Genomic DNA, 24989 nt, shown 5'->3' on the forward strand with positions numbered 1-24989 from the left:
TGGTTACAATGGCTTTTCCGCGGAATGTATACCGGGATTACATCCTTTGTCGACAGCGAAGGTTACATCGGGCGTACACCGGGATTACAAGCGCTGTACATGACGCGGACAGCGGAGTTTACATCGGGATTACACGCGCGGTACATGGTGCGGACAACGGAGTTTACATGGGGATTACATGGGACTTACACGCGCGGTACATGGGGTGGACAGCGGAGTTTACATCGGGATTACATGGGGCTTACAATGACGGGTCGGGTCGACGGGTCAAGCACGATAAAAAGTATATTTTTATAGCGGTGGGGCCGACTGAGCCGACGTCTTCCGGTGATTCGCTATCACACGTGCGTCTTATGTACCCAAATTTTTTCCTAAAATTAAATTAAGAAAATGAACTTACAGTATTACGTCATCTTTCTCATCTTGACCTCCGTTTAGTTCTTCGTTCGCCGCGATCTCTCTGAACTCCGGCCACTTCGCTGAAATCGAGCGACTGCAAATTTCGATAAGTGAACAGGGTTAGAAATTTAACAGAGAGGTGATAAATTATGTTTTTATGCAATGTTTTTGATGATAAGAATGTAAATATTAAAGTTTATGTAATGTTTCGCGGCTTACAGAGACCCGAATCTACCATTTTTTTCCTCCTCGTTCCTTCCTTCTGCTCCTCTGCTACCGGAAACCATTGAGGAAGGTAACTTCACGTCTTTTTTATTTCGCGCGAAGCGTCCGTCCCGGTTTTACTAAATCCACCAATTCGCGGGATTTCGTACATCCGGGATTTAAGGCCGAAATCCTTGAAATCTGGATTTATAAAATCCGAGGCTTTGTTTTGTCCAATATGACCGTATAGCAAGATTTAGGTTAAATCTAGCTTAAATCCTGTTGTAAATCCGTTACCAGACAGGCCCTAAATCGTGCTTTGTTGATATCAATTTTGCTTTTTGGCAGGATTTAGGTTAAATATTGCTACCAAACACCCTTCATCGATTTCTTTGTCGCAGACTCTCATCAGCGCTGGTTGGATGCTTGCTTCTATGACCCAAATTTTCGACTACGATGAGTGGGCCCGAATTCCGGTTCTTCCTTTCTTGCGATATCAGCCTTCCCGTCGCCTTGCGGATTGACAGATTGGAAGGAAATCTGCCACAATCGTCCTCTGTTATATCTGGTGCTGTTTCTTTTACTTGTGCTAATTTTTCCTTCTTCTATGCCCTGAAACCCTAATTTCTGTAAACTGTTTTTGATTGTGCCAACTTCTGGTTTTATGATTGTTTGATCGAGGAATTGGAGTACATTGTGGGGAAGTTTGATAATCTATGTTGAGACTAGGCATAGTTGGCTGAAATTTTTACCAGAATGAATTTTAGTACATAGGTTTGTGGAAGTCCATGAGTTATGATAATGTGGAAGTGGTGCTTTTATCTGATTAGTATTAGCAGGTGAAGTCTAGGTAAGTATACTAAGTTGAGGCGAGTATTACGTTGCTCAAGTTTGTTTATTTATTTTCGAATTGAGTTCGAGCTGAGCTTGACGATGATCTGAGCTTTAAAATCTTGTTCAAACTTGTAGATTAATTTTATGTCAAGTTTCAACTCCTATCAATCTCGATTAATTATATGTTTAGTTATAATAATGTAAAGATACATTCTAACTTTTAGAGTGGTCAGCATAAGTACCATAATATTCTAATATATTTATGTTTACAACACCTTAATTTTAATATTTATTCATTTAACACTTAAAATTTTTAAATTACTCCAAAATTATCACTACTATTAACTTATTTAAAGTAAAGCAAAACTATTATGATGTATAATTGGATTTCAGATATGTAAATATGCAAGAATACTATGGTATGTATGTAAGTATTCCTTTTTAAAATTAGCTATGTCGATAAAATTTAACCAAATTTGACATAATTCATAAGATGTTCTTCAACTTATTTGCCAAATTTTAAATGCTAATAAGAAAAAAAAAATACATATATAGTTATTTATTTGCATTCTCATCGTAGTCGCACCTCTAAAAATATACTTGAAGTTTTGAAATGTATTAGAGTTATGATAATTAAATCAAGAACAGAGAATAAGTCATCTAATAGCCAATTAAACCTTCATTAAATGAACCTTTTATGGAATTCTTACCATGCTACTTGTTAAACAACAAATGAATATGTCCATGAAGATAAACGAACAAATGATCTGTGTTTTAGCTTGTTCATTTATATGACGGGCTATTGGAATTTTGTTCAGCAATCAGGCTGGACTATATTGGAGTACAAATCTCCCTTTTTTGGAGTTGAACTTGTTTGCTAGTCTCGGCTCTGCAATTCTTTAAAGTCAAAATTGATGTATCCTGATGTTGTTGAATTTTTGAAACTAGTTGTTCAGAGTTAAATATTGAAAACTGTTTGGTTGCATGGAAGAGGATTTGTGGAGTTAAGATTAGATTTATGAGTTGGTTTGAATTAGCAGACAAGTTAATCAGTATATATTTAAATAAAGATTTAATGAGTGTTATTTGGTGCTCAATTTAGCTGAATAGGAATTAATTCAATAATATATGAATTAAATGTATGCGTATGCTCATTTAAGTCAAATAGTTTGTAATTAATTTCTGATTAGGATGTTATGGCTTAGGTATTAATTGTGCTAATCTGCATTTAATTTCTATAATAGGAAAGAACTTCATTTTTAATTGAGCTTACTTATATAGTTTATCAAATGAAAAGAAGGGAAATTTACATATGTAGAACACAATTCTTATGTATTTACATATCTCTCGCTTAAACTTTCATATTTACATACATAACACTTTGGTGCTTTAGAACTTTGCATGAAAAGGTTTGTTTAAAAAAAAATAAAAAAAATAAAGGTTTCACTTTTAAGAAGCGGTAATAGTGCTATTTTTGATGTCATATTAAAGATTTGAATGCTATGTGCATAAATATGAAATTTTAGGTGTGAGATATGTAAATACATAATATCGTTAACCTTGACCATTCACAATCAATAATTCATTAGGATGTAACTTCATCTCGTAAGTAGTGCACCATAGCAGTCGGAACTGGGATGTACAATATCAAATTTAGTTTCTCCCTTTTGAGTTGAAGCTACCACTAGTGCTGTTAAAAAAGCTTGTTGTTTGTGAACAACTCGTTTTCGGCTCATTCGTTATGTAAACGAGCAGAACACGAATAATTTTTTTAAGCTTGAATTATAAACAAGCCAAACACTCTTTGTTCGTTCGTGTTGGGCTTGATTTAGCTCAAAATAAAAAAAAAAATCATATAATTATTTATATAATAATATATTATATATATTTATATCTAAGTTTAAATCATAGCAGCTTGTGCTGTAATGTGGTTATGTGTTTTCTTTTGCATAGATTTGGTCTAGGTTCGAATCCAAAACTCTACATTTATTTTTTTTCAATTAATTTTAACAAGCCAATTTAGAGCTGAACACGAACAAAAATATTTAATTCGAGCCGAACACATACACATTGTTCACGAGCCGATCGAGCAATTTCAAACAAGCCGAACACGAGCGAAGCCCGAGCTTGCTCAAGCTCGGCTCGTTTAGAGCCCTAGCTGCCACACCTGCTTGAAAAGTTTGTGAATGATGAAATTGAAATTTTATATTCCTTTAACTTTTAATTTGCTTCACTTTTCAGATGTTGATTCTGCTGCTGGAAGCAGGCATGCGGAGCTATTCGTTGAATGTGCTCTGTACATAGATGGAGCCCTCTTTGGTCTACCCACCAGAACTAGGTTTGATTTTTCTCATTTTGTGTATCCAGCAATGAAATGCATTTGTTGTAGCTTGTGAATGTGCATGAGATCCAACTTCTTTTGCTGACAATTAAGCTTATTTTCTGGGAAGATTTACATGCATAGCACTCAATTCTTATGTATTTACGTATCTAACACTTCAATTTTTACTTATACGCCACCTTACCTATGCATAAAATGGTGCATTTAACTTTTTAAAAGTTAAAAGATGGTATTTTTGATGTGATATGAAAGATTTGTGTGGTATAAATGTAAAAATTAAATTTATAGCTGTTAGATATGTAAATGCATAATAATTGGGCGGTATGTGGGTAAATGCCCCTATTTTGTGCTATATGCCAGACTAGAATCTTCTGGGCAACCTTATTGCTGGAATGAGCTGATCACATTGAGCACCAAATATCGGGATTTGACTCCTCAGGCACAACTATCTCTGACTGTGAGTTAATGTTTTTTTCTGAAAATACAATTGAGTTAGGTTTTTAGTAATGGCATTGTTGTGCAATGATTTATTTTTGAAATAAGTTTTCTGTTACTGTCACTATGAAAACATTATGTGCGACCTATTAACAAAATTTTATTTTCTTTCTATGAGTGAGGTTTTGATTATTTTCATACCAATAGATTTGCTGGTTTGAACCAGATTGACATTCAGCTCACCAAGAATCCATTGATTAATTGTTAGGAGAAGTTGAACAGAGACTATTTATTTTTTTAAGAAAAATTGATTAAATTTTCAGTGCAAGTTCATTTTCTTTGGCGCTTATGCTGATACCATAAACATGTTGAAATTGGGAAAATCAGTCATCTCAAGCCTTGAAATAGTTAAAAAGAAGTAATCACCCCGGGTTCATAAAAGTATATGAACCACTCCAGAATTTTTAAGTGAATTTATGGTTCTGATTTTTGTTATTTTCACCAAGAGATTAAAAAAAACCTAAAATGGGCTATGCTATTGCTAGTTTATTGGATGCAAGCTATTTTATTTATTATCTGCAAGATAGTGTTTAAAATTGGCTAATTTAATATGTTCTGCAATTGCAAAATAAAATAGCACATTAATAGTCTCAAAAATCATGGTGAAGGAGAGTTGGATTATTCTTTTTGATCTGTTCAAAGATGTAATTTCATTACTATGGTGCATTTAATATAAGAAAGCTGCATGCGACATTTACATAAATGGCACCCAATTGTTTTGTATTTGCACAACATAAATGGCACCCAATTGTTTTGTCTAACATCTAAATTTTATTTTTTACACATGCCCTTTTTTCAATTGTTGACCTCATTTTTGTGAGGTTTTACCTCCCTCTTCATAGAGCATAGGATCTAGCCATAGGACTTATCTATCGACTATCTTAGAGGACTAGTGTCGGGACCCACACCATTTAGAAACTTGAACCATCTCTTAACTCTTTTGCGAAGCCTCACAATGGTGGTCCCAAGCCATCTCCATTTGGTCAAGTGGTTATAATTTCGAGCTGTTACCACCTGGTTGAGTGGCTAAGATCATGTACCATCACCTAGGACCAACACGTCGGGGCTTGAGTAGAGTTCCTATAAGGATCAGAAAGCCTTAAGACACCCATAATGACTTTAGTACATTCGCACACACAAATATCATAGTTCGCGTCACTTACACATGTAAAGGCTTCACAATTAATCGAAACACAAGTCAATTTTGGAAATAACCAATCAAGAACCCGAAATTTGAGGACAGATCGAATTTGACGTATTTTTGACCTGAACGTCGACGAGGTTGTCCGGACGACACCGGATAACGAAACAGACTATCCCGACGCGTCCAGAACGTCAAAATTACCTCGAAAAGACATTCATTTGCTAGGGTTTTGAGCACAAATAAATTGCGCGCAAATTGATATGTAAAAAAATATAATATAATAAAACAAATAACAAAATAATTTAAAAATAACAAAATCCTTGTTTTAAACCTATTTCACCAAACTCACGTATCCGATTCAATCTTTCCCTTCTTCGACTGAGAGTCCTAGGCATGCTCTAACTCCCGCCGCTCGTCTCCCTTTTTCTTTCCCAGTCACGGCTCGAGTGGAGCCCTAGCTCGCGCCCCTTGCTCGACCCCCGCTCGCCCGAGCGGCTCGCCAATCGCGAGCCTTCCTCTTGGCCGACCTACCTTTCCTCTTCCTAGGCCGACTGTTCTTTCTCCCTAAATACTCCTTCTCCTCTCCCATCATCCCATTCGACCACCTTGACACTCCTCCTCTCCCATCATCCCATTCGACCACCTTGACGCTGGTAGGTGGTGCATTTCCCCTCCCTCTTTGCCTATAAAAACCCCATTTGGGGGGTCTTTAGGGTTGGCCGAAGTTTTGAAGAGGTGAAGTTTTGCCGGATTTGTCACTGGTTTCCTTTCTTTGGAGTTTTGTTTTTTTGGGTTTGCAGCAAGCGAGCCAAATGGTTTTGAGGTTGACAAAGTTTTGGTGTGAGGAGAGGGGCGCTGCAGAAATTTTCTCCGGGCTTATGCTTGCATTTTTTTTCTGGGCATTTAGAGTAAGGAGTTCTTTCTTTCTTTACTTTGTTTTGAAATTTATTACAAGCCTTTGAGGAAACTGGTATTAAAGGTTCATATATATAAGCATCTTCTGAACGAATTTGCTTGTCTTACTTTCTCCATTATGAAGCCAAAGTTGGATGTTGCCTCATCTATATTATGATTTTCAGATTTTCTTTGGCAGAACAGATTTTCTTTGGCAGAAATTTTATTTTCTTTGGCAGGAATTTTAACAATGTTCATTCCCCTATCATTCTTTATTACGGTAAAAGCTTGATGCGATTAGTATTTTATGCTGCTAATTATTACAGTATTTGGAAAGCTTGATGTGCAATGTGCAATTTCTGTATGCTTACGTATCTGATATTGGGTATTGAGGCTTAGAACTAGTCACAAGTTCTGTCAATTACAATGCGTTAGATATTTAGCACCGTGGATTTTAACTCATGCGTGTATAGAAGTTTAGAAGTTAAGGTATATAAATATAAAAGATTTGTTTGAGGTATATACATCTTGCTAATATCTTTGACGGAGGGGATTTCAAATAAAAAATCTAGCATGATGACTTTGTGCCTGAAATCTGAGACATATATGCAACACAATTCTCTTGCATTTTGATACCTAAGCACACAATAGTATATAATGCCTGAACTTTGAAACCTGTATATGAGATTGTTTAATGCTCACATATTCACATATATAACATCTAAACTTTAAAAGCAAGTGTACAGATTTTTCAATTCATCAAGTATTTACATTTCTAGCATTTCCTTTTACATTTATGCCACCCAATCTTCCATATCTCATTAAAATTATCGAGTTGTATGTGAATACATACAAATTATGTGGTATGCATGTAAATTGCCTCTAATTCATTGTTAGCTCTATGTATTTTATTGGAATGGATACTTTTGATGTTTTAATTTATTAAAAGTACATACAACATTGTCTGTAGGGGAAATTCCTATGCAGTAATTCATGAAAGTTGTGATGCCCCACTTTTACAAAATCTGAAAATGTTGGATAGTTCATTTGTAAAATTCGGAAAGTTGTGATGCTTCACTTTTACAAGAATCTGAGAATCTCTTATGTTTGTTTTGAAAAGTGGCGGTGCCTTATACTTGAAAAATCTAAAAGCTCTCGTATTAAATTTGAAAAGTTCACAAATGTTTGGGTGCTATACTCATGTGAAAATTTGAAAGTTTGCATTTTTCCTTTTGCACTTGTAACTTTGGTGCTATACTCATGTGAAAATCTAAAAGTTTGCATTTTCCCTTTTGCACTTGTAGCTTTGGTGCTATACTCATGTGAAAATCTGAAAGGTTGCATATTCTCTTTGCAAAGACTTATCGCTTTGATGCTTTACATTTGAAAAATCTGAAAATTGAAAAGTTTGGATAGTGAGAATGCTTTACTTTTACAAAACCTGGAAGCTTTAAGTGGTTTTTTTGGAAAATTTGAAAGTTTTTTCGAGTCATTTTGATTTTTAAAGGTTTGAAAGTCTTTGAGGAGAATTAAAAGAAAAACAATGATAATTAGCTTGTTGAGATGATTGAAACCCAAGGGGAAATTGGGTAGCAAATAATTCATAGTATTTTTACATAAGAAGGATAAAATTGTAACTGTGAGAATTGTTGAGAATTGGAAGAAAGTAAGAATTTAAATGATTCAAAAGTTAGGGGTATGAATTGAATAATTGAGAGATCAGTAGACTATCAATTAAGACCCCTAAGCATTGGTTAGACTTAAGCCCAATTGTTTTAATCAGGATTGAAGCACATTTCATGAACATGTTTGACAAAATTATATGTTTACCCCCTATGTCTTAAAAGCATGCTAGTGAACTAAGTTTGATCCAAAGATGTTCGAGGATTAGTTGAAAAACACTTAATTGAAGAGAACACTTTAAAACACTTCAAGCTCAAGTTGAAGTGTATACTTCCTAGATTTTAGGAGCACGTCCTATGTGAGAGTTCATCTACCTAATTTTCAAATAGATATTGAAGCTAGAGATCTGACCCTAATTCATAAGTTAGTTAAAACAATAGACATGATATGCACCAGACTGTGATTCATTACTGATTTAATTAAATCAAATAGTGAAATTATCGTCACAACTTGACCTAAAATGAAGCTTAATGTTATGAAATTTGAGTTTGAATCTTACACTCAAATCCTCCTGGCAATTGAGTACATTTCCAATGTCACATATAAATTACCTACCCTTGGTACTTTATATGTGACGTTATGTTTTGTTTGTTTGTCATTTTCTTATTATTTGTTTCGAGTATCTGTGGGTCACTTTCAATTTTCCTCAAGGCTTTCCATATGCTACTCTGCCATTTATTCTATTATGCATAAACACATGTTTGACCTACTAGTTGAATTTCTCTAGTATACTCTATATTGTTACTTGCGACGTTGATCCCATTTGTAGGTATAATAATAACAAGAAACTCAGCTCAAGTACCCAAAGTTTACAACACATTTATAATACTTTACTACATTTCCTTTATTGCTCTTTACGATGCCTTTTCTTTATGTTGCTTTTATTTACCACATCTTATATCGTTTTCATTTAATGTACTTTCTTATAGCATAATTAGTTTATGTATGCTTTAAATTAACTTCAAAACATTTTGGATATAGTCTGGTTTAGGAAGACAGCGATAAGTCACCAAATAACAATATTGCACGCTCACATATAAGACACTAAACGTGAAGTTATTACTACATGGAGCATGAAAGAACTCTTCGTGTGTAGCACGACCAGGACGTAGCGAACGGGGGATGACGATCTATAGCAGTACAACAAGTCTATGACAACTAAACATTTTCCTTAGTTTAAATAACAACCCTCAGGACTTTGAGGTAGTTTGCTTAGCGCAACGTAAATCCTCAAATTGTCTTTAGGCTTTTGCACAACCCTGTTGTGCAATTATAAGTCCCAAAACTTTTTAGGATTTCGAGGTTGTCGTACGGTACGGTGTAAATCCTTCTATCTCTCAAGACTATTTGCACGATCGGATATCGTGCGAATATAAGTCCTAAAATTCAAATAAATTGTAGGATTGAAACATTAAATAACTTCATTTCAAAGACATAAAGTCAAACAATAGGATAGTTGGGAGATTACCAGGGTTCTCCTCAGATTCGTGATATCCTCTGCTCTTCATTCGTTTGTATTCCTTAAAATAATTGTTCTTATTTGAACCACTCTCATTTGACTTTTCTTTGTCAAACTAATTGTTCTTATTTGAACCACTCTCATTTGACTTTCTTTTGTCAAACATTGAAAACCTAAACTTTGAAATCTTGAAGGCAGAACCACTGATCTTAATCGAGTCTTCTTAAGTGACCTCGATCAATTTAACTATAGGAGCTTGCTTTTATAGTGAACTAAAACCCCAGAATAAACCCTATGTAATCCTTATATTAGGTTGGGGAACTTGTCGGCCATACATAAAATGTTTTGCAGATTAAACAGATGTCACAAAATTCTTTGGTTTGGGTGGTTGAGCGTACTACAAGTGATATGCTTATTCTTCGGGATAATATATTACTTGTGGTATCGCGTTCAGTCGTCCAAACTATCCAATACGTGAGACCCGTTTGGTCTCATTTATTTTAAAATAAAAAAATATTATTTTTTTAAAATCAAAATTACATTGATATCTATATCTATGTAAATCTAAATTTAAAGATATTTTTTCAAAAATCCCGACCGACACATATCAAATACAAAATACTACTGCATTAACTTTTAAAAAGTGATATAGAATTTTTTATGCTTAGGTAAGGTGAAATTATATGTAAAAATTAAAGTTTAGGTATTTGATATATAAATACATCGGAATTGGTGGCATGTATCCAAGAAGAAAAGAAAAGTATAGAACTTTAGAAGTGTAATAAAGCTTGGAAAGATGAGAAAAGTTAATCAACATAGTCCTCATGGTTACGATCTACTTCAAGTTGATTGTGATTAGGGCTGGCAAAACGGCTTGTTGCTCGCGAACAGCTCGTGTTCGAGTCGTTAAGAAGCTTGTGTTCGGCTCGTTAATTTCGTTCGATAAGTTAACGAGCCGAATACGAACAAAGATGTGTTCCTTCGTGTTCGGCTCGTTTTGGCTCGAAATACTACTCATCAAGTTTATATATATATATAAGTAGTATTTAAAAAAAATCTAATTGACTACAAGGCTACAAAGATTTATAAACAATTAAAATAATGATTAAGAAAATAGAATAAAAATTCTTAAATTAGATTCAAATGATGAGCAAATGAGCCGAACACGAACACATCTTTTGAGCTCGAAATATGAACGAGCCGAACAAGAACGAGCCTCGTTTACACCCCTAATTGTGATTTGGCTTATAAATTTTTATTTGCCATTCTTTTATATTAAGAATATTCTAATTTTTTAAAATTAAAGCTGCATCGTCTAACCTTCTCCTCTTCTTATTCATTATTAACATTACTGTGTGTTAAAATAATTCTAGTTTGGTCGAGTTTCTTGAAAGATACCGTCTATAGCATGGGCTCACATACACATCCAAGAAAACATGAGCTGGCCTCAATAAATTTTCTCCTAGCCACTAAGTGGCTTGCACATTAGAGTAGGGCTGTGAACGAGCCGAGCTTGAGCGAGCTCAAGCTAGGCTCATGTTCGACTTGTTCGAAATTGCTCGAATTCGAAATTGACTCGTATTCAAAATTGGCTTGTGAACAGTGTGTTCGTGTTGAGATCGATTTAAATATTCTTGTTCGTGTTTAGTTTGTGCTTAACTCAAAATTGACTTGTTAAAATTAATTGGAAAAAATAGATGTAGATTGTTGGATTCAAACCTGGATCAAATCTATGCAAAAGAAGACACATAACCACACTGTCACATGAGCTGTTATGATTTAAACTTAGATATAAATATCTATACTATATTATTATATAAATAATATATATAAAATTTTTATTATATAAATAATTATATGATTTTTTTATTTTGAGCTAAAATGAGCCAAACACGAGCGAACAAAGAGCTATTCATGTTCGGCCTCCTTTATAATTCAAGCTTAAAAAATTGTTTGTGATTGATTTGTTTACTTAACGAATGAGTTGAGCTCGAGCTACTGCTTTATAATTCAAGCTTAAAAAATTGTTTGTGATTGGTTTGTTTACTTAACGAATGAGTTGAGCGCGAGCTACTGAACGAGCTGTTTGCGAACAACGAGCTTTTTTGACAGCCCTACATTATAGGGAGCCAACACAGTCCTATAAAACTTTGTTCAATTTGATCTTTTCAACACCGTTCTTGTTTTTATTTGGATTTAAAATTTTTAAATGTCTATGAACCTGTTTCAATAAACAGATCTTTTGTAGGGTGTCACACAATATTTTGTTATTGTTTGGTGATTGGCTGAGCTGAATTGAGCTAAATTAACTTTTGATTCATTCATTTTGATTTGCTTCTTAATGCATACTTTGTACTATTTTGTACCTGATCAAGCCAATTTTTTACTATTCTAAAAACAAAAATGAACACAAACGTAAAGATAATGATAATATTAAATAACAAAAACAATGATAATCACAACAACGACAATGGTAATGATATTGATAAACCAATTATTAATAATAGTGTAATTTTAAATTCATTATGCAAGTGTAAAACCTTTGCTTTCATTGTGTTTTAGAATTTATAGATTCTGTATGTTAAATCATGTTTCTCGTTATTAGAATGGCAATAATTGGTATGCAATGTTTGTTCAAAAATTGCTTATAGTGTGTGAATCTAAAATTTGTCGCAAAAGTGTTAAACCTTTTGTAAAACAGAAGGAAATTAGACCCACCAAAGGAGTCCTCTGTCTTGGCTGAATGTGAAAATATCCAACTTGATATAATGACCGTCTAGAAGTTTTCATGTTTCATATGAATTGAATAAAATAAACAACGCGCTGTTAACAAATTTTATCATAGAAGTACTTGTAAAATATTTCTAAATTGCACTTCTTCGGGAATACCTATCCCTGCTGCCATTTTGAGTGGGTGCAAGCTTAAGATAGATTGTTTTTTTTTTTTTTTTTTGATTGGATGTAGGGAGGATTGATAGTCTCTTGTTTTGAAGTATTGACATAGACGACATTTGTGTTCAAAACTTAAAATTGTTGCTTGGTTATCGGTTCTCATCTGCAATTTCATATTTACTTGCAATATAACATTATGTAATTTTGTCCATGCTTGCACATTTTTGGACGTCATAAACTTTAATTTTCTTTCATGCTTTTGAAACTTTGTGGTACTTCATAAGTTGAACACAACACGTAACTTTGTGCCTGTGGAGGATTGCTTAGGAATTTTATCGTGTTTATCATAAATTTCTCATTGAAGTTTAAATTACAAAGACATGGGTGAAAACTTGATAATGAGAATAGTACTGGGGGAGAATTTAAAATAGATTTTATGGTGAATAGTATTCATCAAAATAACATTTCTACAATATAGGATGAATGGTCTGTTTTGAGATAGCTTTCTGACTGCTTTGCGCTTCAGACCGCCACCACAACTTTATTTGAGGATTTGCTTTCTTGCTGCTTTATAGAATTCTTTTTTGGTGGAAAGCTATTTTTTTTCAACTTGATATGTTAAAGTGGGGTGGATGTAAAAAAACGGCCGTCTGATTTAAAAAAAATGTATTTTTTTATAATTATCACCACAACTTTCTAGAAAATTGATTCTTTCACCACAACTTTACAATCATCTTTTTAAAAAACTACATCCACTCAAAATAAACACTAAGACATCGTACAATACCAACCGTGATTTAATATTGGATCCCCATTCATTTATGTACCCCTTTTTATGGTAAATAATATGCCTATCTCACTTTTAGCCGTTTTCTTTGGGTGTAGGCGGTTATCAAAGAGAAAAAAAATTGCGAGATCTTGCTGTTTTCAAACAACATTACTAAATGTTATTGGAGTGAAAAATCAATTGTTCTTCAATGGCTGTAGCATACTTGTTATGACTCTCTCTCGAGTTAAGGACTTCCCACTAGAAATTGTAGCATCATAAAAACTATATGTGCGCCTTATTTACTTGTAATTACCATGAATGGTCACAACAGGATAAATACTGAAAATAAATAACTTAAGCTTTAGACTGTAAGATATAGCTTGATGTTGAACTTAGGAGTGATAAAGATCCACTTTTGTACATAAATAGACCACTTGAAATCCGCTCAAATCCCTAATTGAATTGATTTCATGTTTGTTTGACTCAAATTGGCTCAATTTTGTGTTGTCCAATCTTGAACGAGCTCGCTCAATTTTTTTTTTATTTTCATGTTATTTTATATGCATAAAACCACATTTATAATATTTATGTGCGCCCACAGGTGCGCGCACAAACAAAATGATAAAAATATACAGCCTAATCTGATCGAGGTCTGGCTTAAATTCTGTTCTAAAATCGGACTAAGAAAAAATTTGGCCATCATTTGAGTCAAATGCTAAAAAAATTGTACTAAAATCTCAGTCTTTCTTGAAACCATTCTTTTTTTGCACTTCTTTGTTGACTATGACGCTTGGCTTGCTAAATATGTGAAATGTTGTGATCATTCATTATACGAGCCATATTGTTCTTCAATTTGACAATATTGTTCTTACCATGTAGGTTTGGGATGTTTCATGTGATGATGACGATTGTGTAGTTGGGGGTGCTACTATTTCTCTTTTCAATAAGCAAAAACAACTTAGGATCGGGAGGCAAAAGCTGCGACTCTGGCCTAGAAAAGAAGCGGATGGGTCGATTCCATCCAGCACACCTGGGAAGGTTTTTATTCCACCAATGATCTAGTTCTAATCATGCTCTTATTTCAAATTCTCGTTGTCTTTATTTTTAGGGAAATTTACATACATGCCACCCATTTTAGGGAAATTTACATACATGCCACCCAATTCATATGTCCTAACATATCTAACACCTAAAGTGTGATATTTCAATCTATAACACTTTGGTGTTATGAACCTATGCATGAGAAAGTGTATTTCACTCTTAAAAGGTTAATAATTGTGGTATTTTTTAGGTTATTTTAAAGGTTTGAGTGGTATGCATATGAATATGAAATTTTAGGTGTGAGATGTGTAAATTCATAAGAATTGTGTGCTATGTATGTAAATGTTCATTTTTTTATTATTTCAACTTTTGTTAATAATATTTCACCAACTGATGGAGGGTATCTCAGGTACCTAAACTTGAACTGGATGAGATAGACCGTCTTGAGAGGCTTGTTAGTAAATATGAGAGGGGGCGGATACAGCGCATTGATTGGCTTGATCGGCTTACATTCAAAGCTATGGATAAGCTTAAGGAACGAGAAAGCAATGTTTGTGGCAATTCTCCCCTGAGTCTTATTGTTGAATTTTGCAATTTTGAACATACTGTGGTTTTCCAGGTTGGTTTTCTATTCTATCAGCGTTTTTCAAATTTATTTGTCCAACAATACAAAATCTAATCATATTATTTAGGTTCAGCGAGAAACGAAATTTAAAGCTGCGTTATTTGCTTATTCAAGTTTGTAAAAAATGCCATATTTATGTTATTGCTTGGAATCTGCAAATAGATCATAATTTTAATATTAATATGCCATGGTTGGATGGGCAAATAAAATAAATAATATTAATAATTTTTTGAAGCAACCAGTTAGACCTCCCAAGCAAGTTGCTTGATGATTTATCATTTTGAAAGCATACAAATAAGCTTTGCACTATATTAAACTTGCAGGAGCTTTCAATCTTTCTGCTACTTCAAGTAGGCCAATGTGAAGCTGTTTATTGGGAGTAAAAATGCTTTAATTTTTTTGTTTTAATAAAATTAGAATAAATGTTTCTCTTTCCTTTTTATTTCAACAGAAACAACCTACTTTTTCATGCACTTAATTTACTTGGTCTTGCTGCAAACGTTAACTGACTTAACTATGATTATGGCTGAGAAGATCTTAAAAGGTGAAACTGATTGAGGCTAAGGTTTCTAGTTGTTCTCGGTTGTGTATCTTTGCTTGATGATCTTGGTGATGATCATAGCGATTAGTTTAACTATTCAAAAAATAAAGGGAAACTTACCTACATACCATACGATACTTATGTTTTTACATATCTAATATCCAAAATTTGATATTTACACTTGTAACACCCAGGTGTCATAAACTTATGCATGAAAATGTGTCTTTCACTTTTAAAAAGGTAGTGATGGTTGTATTTTTTATGTGATGTCAGAGATTTGTGTGGTATGGCTGTAAATATAAATGTTTAGGTGTTAGATATGTAAACTAAGAAGAATTGTGTGGTATGTATGTAAATGCCCCAAAAATAAAATCACATCACCAAAACCCATATGTGAAAGCTAAAGGCTGATGTTAGGTTGACAACAACTTGCAACACATATTTTTCCTTTTTTTGTTCCCTTTCTCACTCTTCATATCAAAGCAACTGTTATCAGTCTTATGATACATCTTCTGAATTCCTTGTGCGGTTAGCACGCCAGTTACGTAGAGATTGAATTGATGTCAAGTATATAGAAAAAAGGTGGATTTGCATACATACCTTCCAATTCCTATTTATTTACATATCTAACACCAAGACTTCGATATGTACGTATATACTACCCAAATCATTCATATTACATCAAAAGTACCACTATTTTAACTTTTAAAATGTAGAATATACCTTTTCATGAATAGATAAGATGACACACATGTAAAAGTTGAAATTTAGGTGTTAGATTTGTAAATATATAAGAAATGAGTGGTATGTATGAAAATCTTCCTAGAAATAAAGGGGGTACACCTGAGTTAACATGACTCTATGTTACATAATAGGATATTTGTGCATGAGTTAATTGCATTTGCAATGCTGAACGATAATGAATGAAAATGCTAGGGCCAAATGGTTGGGATAAGAGTTATGATTTTGATCTCAGTGAAGCCTTTTCTTGTTTTGTGGTTTCAGCGTTGTTGTCCATTTTTAAGTAAGGAAATGATTCATTAATGAGAAAAGTGTCAAAATAGTTTCTTGACTTATTACAAGGGGTCATTTTAGTTCCGGAGTATATAAAATTAGAGGACTGTTTCAGCTAATATTAAAAGAGTCTGGAGATTAATTTGACTTTTTTATAAATTTATCTTAAATGACCCCATATAAATAGCCAGACAATTTGGACACTTTACTCCATTGTTCATCAAGCTGCGTTTATCATGCATTTAATGGTTAACTCATCGGACCCTTTGATATGTAGGAGACCGGAACCAATTTTCTGACACCCTCTCATGTATCTTCAACAAATGAACTTGTTATTGTGTGGGATCCAGAAGTTGGCAGGACAAATCCTTCCGAGCACAAGCAGCTAAAGCTTGCAAGGAGCTTGACCAGGGGAGTAATTGACAAGGATCTAAAACCTAGTATAAATGAAAGGAAGTAAGGACTTGCTTGATTTTGTTTTTTTGGGCATTTACATACATAGCAAACAATTCTAATGTATTTACATATCTTACACCAAGGCTTTCATATTTGCACACATAGCACTTAAATCTTTAATATCACATAAAAATACCATTATTATCACTTTTTAAAAGTGAAATGCACCTTTTTATGCATGTATTTATATGAAAGTTTAGGTGTGAGATATGTAAATGCATAAGAATGGTGTGCTAGGTATGTAAATTTCCCAATTCTAGATAATATTTCATTTTTCTAATTAAGATGTTAAACAAAATGCCCTACATTTGAGTGTTACTATTGCAATATTAGTAGCATTGTTATTTTGTTAACAACAGTATGTAAACAGCAGTGAACCAAACAGACCGTGTTCAGTTTGAAATTTTTAGAGTCCCTACTAATTTTAGTTTCAGACGGCTTCATACTTTCTTGCAGTAGGTTTTCTTTTGGTCACAACCTTTCTTGCTATCTTCCTGCTATTTTAGAATGTATGGTGAAATTGCAATGATACCAGTCTGGTTGACTCATATTTGAAAGCAAGAGCAGCCAACTTTTAACAGAAACATGATGGGAATAAGAAAACAGGCAATTGTAATAGAGAAAATTTTGATTTTTCTGAATTTGAAGGCTTGGTTACTTTTTTTTTTATTGGCTATTTTATTTGTTTCTGTCGGCACTAAAAAAAAGTTGGTGGAGTTGCCTGTATGAAGTTGTCGGTCACCGGAATCGAAATCCCGTCGCCCGCTTCGGAAGAACGTTTAATTGACATATAAATTTAAGTTTAGAAAAATATGAAAATCAAATTGACCTCATATTTTTCATAGTTTAAATAAAAGAGCGCTTTACCTCAAATCCTGTATCTATCCGGAAGGATAAACACAATACTTGAGAGTGAGACTCGATCAAATAAACTAAGAAAGATATGACATTCGTTTGGTCTGCGGAACCGTTTTGTTTGTCGACAAATTCCCCTATTTAATATGAAAAATTATATAGGGTTTATTTTAAGCTAGGTTCAGAAAAGCTTCCTATAAAGACAAACCCCTATAGTTAATTACATCTTAGACAACCGTAGTCATCTAAGAATACTCTCGATAAAAATCAGGAAAAAATATCTTAAATGAGGTCAAAAGGATAGAACTTTTCCATGAAATCGGACAAAGAGGTGTGCAAAGGGGAATGATTCAAAATTGAAATATTTATTGTAGAATCCAAAGGAGGAAGAACTAGAGGATGTCACAGATTCGAAGGAGAACCTCGGTGATTTCCCAGTCTACCCTATGGTTTGACTTCAATTTCGAGGAGAAATTATTCAAGTGCTTCTTCCTGCCAATTATATTTAATTAGGGCTTACATTCGAAAAAAAAATCACACAACCAGCCTGGAAGATATGAGGATTTAGGTCGTGACGACGACAACTTTGGAATCCTAAAACAAGTCAGAGCTTAAATTGCACTGTAGAACTGTACAAATGCCTAACGAAAAGTTGAGGATTTATGTTGCACTAGACAAACTAGACAAACAACATTGAAATCCTATGAATTGTTGTTTAATTCTAAGGAAGGAATGATTTAGCTGGGGAAGATATGTTCTGCTGTTGAAGATGGCCTTGCTGCCCACCGCATTAGCTCCAAGTTCCTTGTCGTGACGAATTTAAGTTTTCTAGGGTGTCAGGTTATGATGTCAAATCAAACGGCTCCATGGTTATAATTCTTTAAACATTATAGGAGAACATGTTGAAGTTGTACAGTGTATAGAATGACAGTAGAGTATGTAACATATGACAATCAACAGAGTATGCAGTAAAGAAAACAATACAACATGCGGTGTAAAGAAAAAGTAGACGGTACAGTAGGAAAGTGATTACAAGAAAGTAACCTGCTGTAAACATAAAGCAAACCTGCATATCTGAGGGATCCGCTGTTCCTTAGATGTAGCTGATGCAATAGGTATAAATAACAAAAATTGAGGAAACAGGCTAAAATGCATTATATAAACGAGAGCAAGAAAGAAAAGAAACGTCACCCAAAAAAACCGAGAAAAGACGGTAAATGACCCACGATGAAAAACTCGGGAAAAATCAACGAATAATCCATGACGAAATGCTCGAGAAAATCGACGGGTAACAATTCAAATAAAATCTTAAAAAAAAAACCTTGCAAAAATCCCGGATAAAAGACCACGAGTGTTTTGTCCAAAAATTTTAATAAAACATATGAAAAAGTTTGAAAAGAGGGGACCGCAAGCACTCGGGTCGGGGCTAGACTCAAATATATGTTTGTACTCGAGGGTCGTCGAAGATTACTCGGTCACCCGGATGTATAAAGCCCGTCACTCAACTAGAAGGGTGTCTTATTGAACCTAACTTAGGAGGGTACTCCTTAGCCCAAACATGTAAGCCCAAACATGTAATCAACAGGTGGACAACCAATATTTAAAATGTATTTAAAATTTATATTTTTAGCATGCACATAGATTTCAAGCATACAAAAGTGGGTCGTATCAATTTTGTTTGTAGCAAAAAATATATAATTTTTTGTTTGAAAAAGGTGTATCCGTTCTTATCAAAAACTTTTTATTAGTTTTGAAAAAGTGTAGTTGTCTACGAGTCAATCACACTGTCGGGCGTATGATGTCGGGCGTATGATTACTAACAACCTAAGAAGGTACGGGTCAACTCCCGCTATTCTTATGTCGGTGAATGCTATTACATCTTACAGTTCACCGGTTCCGTGGGGGTGTTCCGATGTCGTAGCATGGAATATCATTACGCTTTACCACCGGTGTGGCTTTGCATCACCGCCCTAAGCCCCAAAACAAAACCGACCTACTTGCGACCTTGCTTGATGGTTTCACATATAGCAAAATGCTATACGTGGACATTTATATATCAGACATAAGCATAAAAGAAACGAACCTATAAGCAAGAAAAAAAAAAAGAACAAAAATGAGGTGAAAGAGAGGAGACACTAATCCACCTAAAACACCGAAAAGACGGAGGATGAATTAATTCCCAAAACTCATGACGAAAAAACTTGACAAAGTAGGGCCCAAGGTCCTTGAATCAATCCAAAAAGATGTCATTTTCTCGCTTTATTAGAATTGGATCAACCCAAGGAGGGCGTCCTTTCCAAATCCTGTTTCGAACGAGTCGAAACGAGTCCGAACCGACACGACGATTCCCCACAAATGACCTCCCCGACATCGGTGTCTAACCTCCAAAAACATCTTCCATAGGCTCAATTTGACTCAGCTAAATGTTCTCCCAAATAAAAAAAAAACTCGTAAATCTTCCAAACCACACAAATCAAGAAAAAGGAAGTGACTCGGGGGAAACCACCACTAGCATTTCCAAACCCATATCAAAATTAAGGTTTCCCAACTCCTAAATTAACCAATAGCCTCATATATCAAATAAACATAGAACCTTCCAATAAAGCCACATAAATGCTCACGGCCGGGGTCAATAGAAAAGGGAACAGCCACCAAGGCTCTCGGTCAAGACGATAAAAGGGTCCAGAAAGTAGAGGGTCGCGGGTAAGGCCAACAAAAGCACAACCGAACTCCAAACTAGCTCACGACCACAGATGACAAGGAGGAGCCCAACACAACACAAACCCACGGGTGGGGGACAAGGAAACAACAAATCTACACCTATTAATCTCATGGTTAGAGGGCAAAAGGAGCGCCAACCCAAGCATTGTCAAAGTATTGCTTTTGCTATGCATAAGAGAGTGAATGGACAAGCTTTCATAAATCATCCCAAACAGACTCTAATTTCCTCAAGCAAGACTCGAGAAATATGCTCAATTCATTTTGAATCACCTCATTCTATAGATAATGCATATACATGTATTTTTGGATGAAAAACTTGATTCATCAATAACATTCAAGCCATTCAAGCCCAATAAGAAGGACCAAATCAAATCAAACAAACTCCAATAGGTCTCACGAGTAGTGGCTGTAAGAGGACCCCCCCGACAACTCTCGAATAAGGACGACACAAACCACAAACCGGACCTTTAGATAAAAGCTTAAAAATGAGTCAAACCGAGCTCCTCAACTAAGGCCAAAAACCACAGCCAGCAAATGGCCGAAACCGAGTCCAGCACAAGCCAAAACCGAGCCCAGCAGGGGCCAAAGCCAAACCAAATGACCTACCAACAAGCTCACGGGTAAGACTAAGAACAAACCAAATCAAGCCCCCAGGCTACCTCTCGGGTAGGAGCAGAATAAGACAAAACCGAACCCCAAATAGGGGTTAAAGCAAATAAAACTGAACTCTCCCACAGCTCTTGAGCAGGGACAGCAACAAACACCCAAAACAGACTCTCGGGTAGGAGCAAAGACAAACAAACCAAACCCCCAACCAGGGCCAGACTTTCGAGGCTACTAAATGGAACCCAAATCATTAGGACAAAACCTCAATCAAGACTAAAGCCAAAAGCCTCAATGAAATCAATATCTCGTGCCTGAAAAGTGCAAACCGAGTACCAACAAGAACCAAACCGAGCCGCGACTAAGGCTCAAAAACCAGGCCACAATAAAGGCTAGAAAACATCTTCGCGCCCTCAAAACATCAAAATATAGGGCCACCACATGTTTCAAATAAAAACAGCTATAAAACTTTTCCAAATCAAGATAAATTTCTTCATAACATGCATTTTTAAGCCAAAAAAAGAATTTAGTTACTAAAACCGAGCCTTTCTAAGCCAAAGAGCAGCTCACATGCTTTTTGAAATATCAAGATATAGAGCCAACATAGAACAATAACATAGAGAGCGTATTTAAGCCCCCAACTTAACTATTCCAAGCATGAAACAACTTCCAACTGATGTTTAAATAAAAGGATGCCTCGTGAAGAGCTAAACCAAGCCATCAAAATAATTTATAGGACTTTCCAAATTAAATAAATTCTTTCATAGCATGTATTTAAAGTGAGGAACAACCGTAGGAAACCAAAAAAAAAATGAGCCCCACATGCATATGGAAAACAAAACAAGTTCTCCAATAATTCATGCTAAGCAAGAGTGAATAAAAAGCCTTATGATACACATCCCAACATGCATTCGAGAGGAGCTAGCATTGTCTCAACGCCATATTTTAATCTTTCCAATTTGCTTCAACTAGAAAGAAAAGAGAGGAGCTAATAACATGTCATATTTTAACCATCTTAAGCAAGTGATCAAACCCAACTCCTAGGACTTGCCCACATTCCTATCTTTCACATGCTCAAATAACAAATGTTTCAAAATATAGGTGCAATACTAGACTAACATACTATACCATCCACAACACCAACTTCAAGGACTCGGCAGAGAGAAAACCGAAAAGGAGTAAAGCACAAGGGGGGTTAGAAGGTACCTCCTTGAAGCAAAAAGCCAAACAAAAATTTCAAAAGCACTTCACCACTTTCAATCTTCCTTGAACAGCACCAAACCACTCCAAGCCTAAAAACTAGAGAAGAAGGGTGAGAAAAGAAAATGACAGAGTTTTTTCTCCCTTAGAAATTTTTTTCTTGGCTCTCTGAAAGGCTCTAAACCGAGCTCTAATAAAACCAGAGAAGGAGAAGGAATGATTAAGAGGATATGACAAAGGGATCGAGCAGGGCAGAGGATGAGATCCTCGCAGAGGATACGATCTGCCGCAGAGAGGATCGAACGCAGAAGGTAGAGGATGAGATATGAGGGATGGACGCTTGCAAGGCCTGTCTCGCGTGCGAGAGGCGAACGTGGGAACACGTCTTTCCAGCGGCACGAAGGAGCGGGCCAGGTAAAATCGAGCGAAGCCAAAACTAGGGTAGAGGCCCACGAGTGCGAGAGAAAGAAAACGGGAGGGGGAAATATATTTAGGTTAAGGATTAGTAAATGTTATTAATTATAATAATAATAATAATAATATATTATTTATTATTATAATTAACACTTAAATGTGTATTTTTCCCTGGACGTGTCGTCGCAGTGAAACGAACGTCTCACTAAGCAAAATAGATGTTCCGGACGCGTTGGCGCTGTTCGTTTTGCCATCCTGACGATCGGGACAAAAATGCGTCGCGACCCGAATCGCGTAAAAAACTTGGCTCGAGCTCAATCAAACAGGACGACGAAGAGCACGAACGCGTACAGTCAATCCTAAGGCCAACATTTCTATAGGGATTCTGCTTGAACTCCCTCACAGTAGCCCCACCTGCTAAGTGCCTAGAAGTCAAAAGTCACCATGCGGAACGTCAAGTCGAGCGAAGAAAAGCTCAGAACTTCTAACAGGGAGGGCTCCTTTACTAGTTTTCTAGGAATAATCGACAAAAATGTTTTACGTCTAGACCCTAGGCTATTAAAAAAAAGAGAGACTAGACCTCTGCCAAAAGTAAGGTCAACAGTTTCTTTTTTTTTAAAGCTGTATTTGATACATATAAGGAAACATAACAAGACTACCTTCTTGGACTTATGCTAAGGGAGGGCTCCTTTACTAGTTTTCTAGGAATAATCAACAAAAATGTCCTACGTCTAGACCCTAGGCTATTATAAAAAAGAGAAACTAGACCTCCGCCAAAAGTAAGGTCAACAGTTTCTTTTTTTTAAAGCTGTAAGGAAACATAACAAGACTACGTTCTTGGACTTATGTTGGATTTTAACACACTGTCTCTATTTTTTAGTAAAATTAGGCGGGTTGGCTAAATTTAAGTTGACTTGGATCAAAGTAGATATAGTGCCTAGAATATCATCTCTTATATATAACTTCATATGGGATTGCACATAGCTTCTAATCATTAGAACTTGATTCTTCTCTAGCAACTTATTTTTTATGTTAATTAGTCCTCTCCTTTGAATTTTCACATGTAAGGTCAATACAGAGGATCCTCAAATACCCTCCTACTCGAATATTGACTGGTGACGAAAGGCAGCTGCTGTGGAAATTTCGTTTCTCATTGATGTCCGAGAAGAAAGCCCTCACCAAGTTTCTGCGATGTGTTGAATGGAGTGATATTCAGGTAATCAAGCCAAGATCTTCTTTTGAGATTTATTTTTTGGCTTATTTCAAGCTTTTACTGGAAATTCTCTTGAATTAGAAGCATCCTCCGATAAATTTAAGGGAAATTTACATACTCAGCACACCATTCTTATATATTTACATATCTCACACTTGAACTTTCATATTTTTATGCATGGCAGTTTTGTGCTTTAAACCTATGCATGAAAATTTGCATCTCACTTTTAGAAGTGGTAATAGTGCTATTTTTGGTGTGATATTAAAGCTGTGTGTAAATATGAAGGGTTAGGTGTGAGATATGTAAGTATATAAGAATTGTGTGCTACGTTTTTAAATGCCCCTAAATTTGAACGGTAGGGTATGACCCTTTCTGTAGAGAAGGGAAGCAATAGTGACTAGTTTGCACAGTAGCCAGATGATGCTTTTTCCTGTGAGGGACTGAATGTTTTAGTTTTTATTGGCTATCTCTCTTTAATAATTCAAATTCTTATTGTCAAATGAAAACATAAATTGAAGGATATGACTTGAATCAAATTCCTTGAGCTTAATTATAGGTCCACATATTCTTTTTCTTCACAAGAAAAAAAAAAACTATTTTCAGCATTTGGGTGTAGGACTACTAGGTGGTTTATATAAAAAATTCCAGTGCAAAGCTTATTGCTTTTCACTAATCCTTAGGAGCCTCAGAAATTCTGCACACTGGCTTGACTATCATTGCAAATTCTTATCTAAAATAATTCTTCGTAAAAGTTACATCTATTTCTGAGGTTTATCTAAAATAAAGTAATTTTCAAATCCTCTAAAAGGTTGAATTACCCTGGCATGGAACCCTGCTGTGTTTTCTACAGGAAAATAACATACATATCATTAGTAGCTGGACACCTTATGTTTACCAGTTTACTACCATTGGAACCTTAATTTTTACATATTTTTGAAATGAATTTTTTATTTCGTGCCAGTGTTGAACGGTTCATGTGATTCTCAGAGAGCATATGCTTCTTGTTTTTGCGTTACGGTCATAAGCATCCATAAGGTGGTTACATAAAGAAAACTTGTATACTATACTGAGATACTTGTTTGTTCATAGGAATCTAAACAAGCGATCGAGCTAATGGGAAAGTGGGAGATTATTGATGTCGCGGATGCACTTGAACTTTTATCTCCTGTATTTGAGAGTGAAGAGGTGAGTG

General features: G+C 35.1%; 1 protein-coding gene across 4 annotated transcripts in view; it reads left to right on the forward strand.

The window, feature by feature from the left end:
• The first annotated feature begins 419 nt into the window (after positions 1-419).
• The window catches only part of LOC110019674 (phosphatidylinositol 3-kinase, root isoform), a 49570-nt gene continuing 25000 nt past the window's right edge, over positions 420-24989 (forward strand). The window contains exons 1-10 of one of the 4 annotated variants that reach the window (XM_020717441.1): positions 420-538; positions 621-694; positions 952-1171; positions 3679-3775; positions 4139-4235; positions 13994-14152; positions 14565-14774; positions 16613-16791; positions 23653-23800; positions 24887-24982. In XM_020717441.1, coding sequence (XP_020573100.1) covers positions 1060-1171; positions 3679-3775; positions 4139-4235; positions 13994-14152; positions 14565-14774; positions 16613-16791; positions 23653-23800; positions 24887-24982 — 1098 coding nt within the window. In that variant the 5' untranslated portion in view covers positions 420-538; positions 621-694; positions 952-1059. Of the gene's footprint in view, positions 539-620; positions 695-803; positions 864-951; positions 1172-3678; positions 3776-4138; positions 4236-13993; positions 14153-14564; positions 14775-16612; positions 16792-23652; positions 23801-24886; positions 24983-24989 lie in introns of those variants that run through there. The other 3 variants (XM_020717439.1, XM_020717440.1, XM_020717442.1) reach the window with 3 other exon arrangements.

Source organism: Phalaenopsis equestris, unplaced genomic scaffold (genome assembly GCF_001263595.1).
Source record: "Phalaenopsis equestris unplaced genomic scaffold, ASM126359v1 Scaffold000067, whole genome shotgun sequence".
Classification (NCBI taxonomy): Eukaryota; Viridiplantae; Streptophyta; class Magnoliopsida; order Asparagales; family Orchidaceae; genus Phalaenopsis; species Phalaenopsis equestris.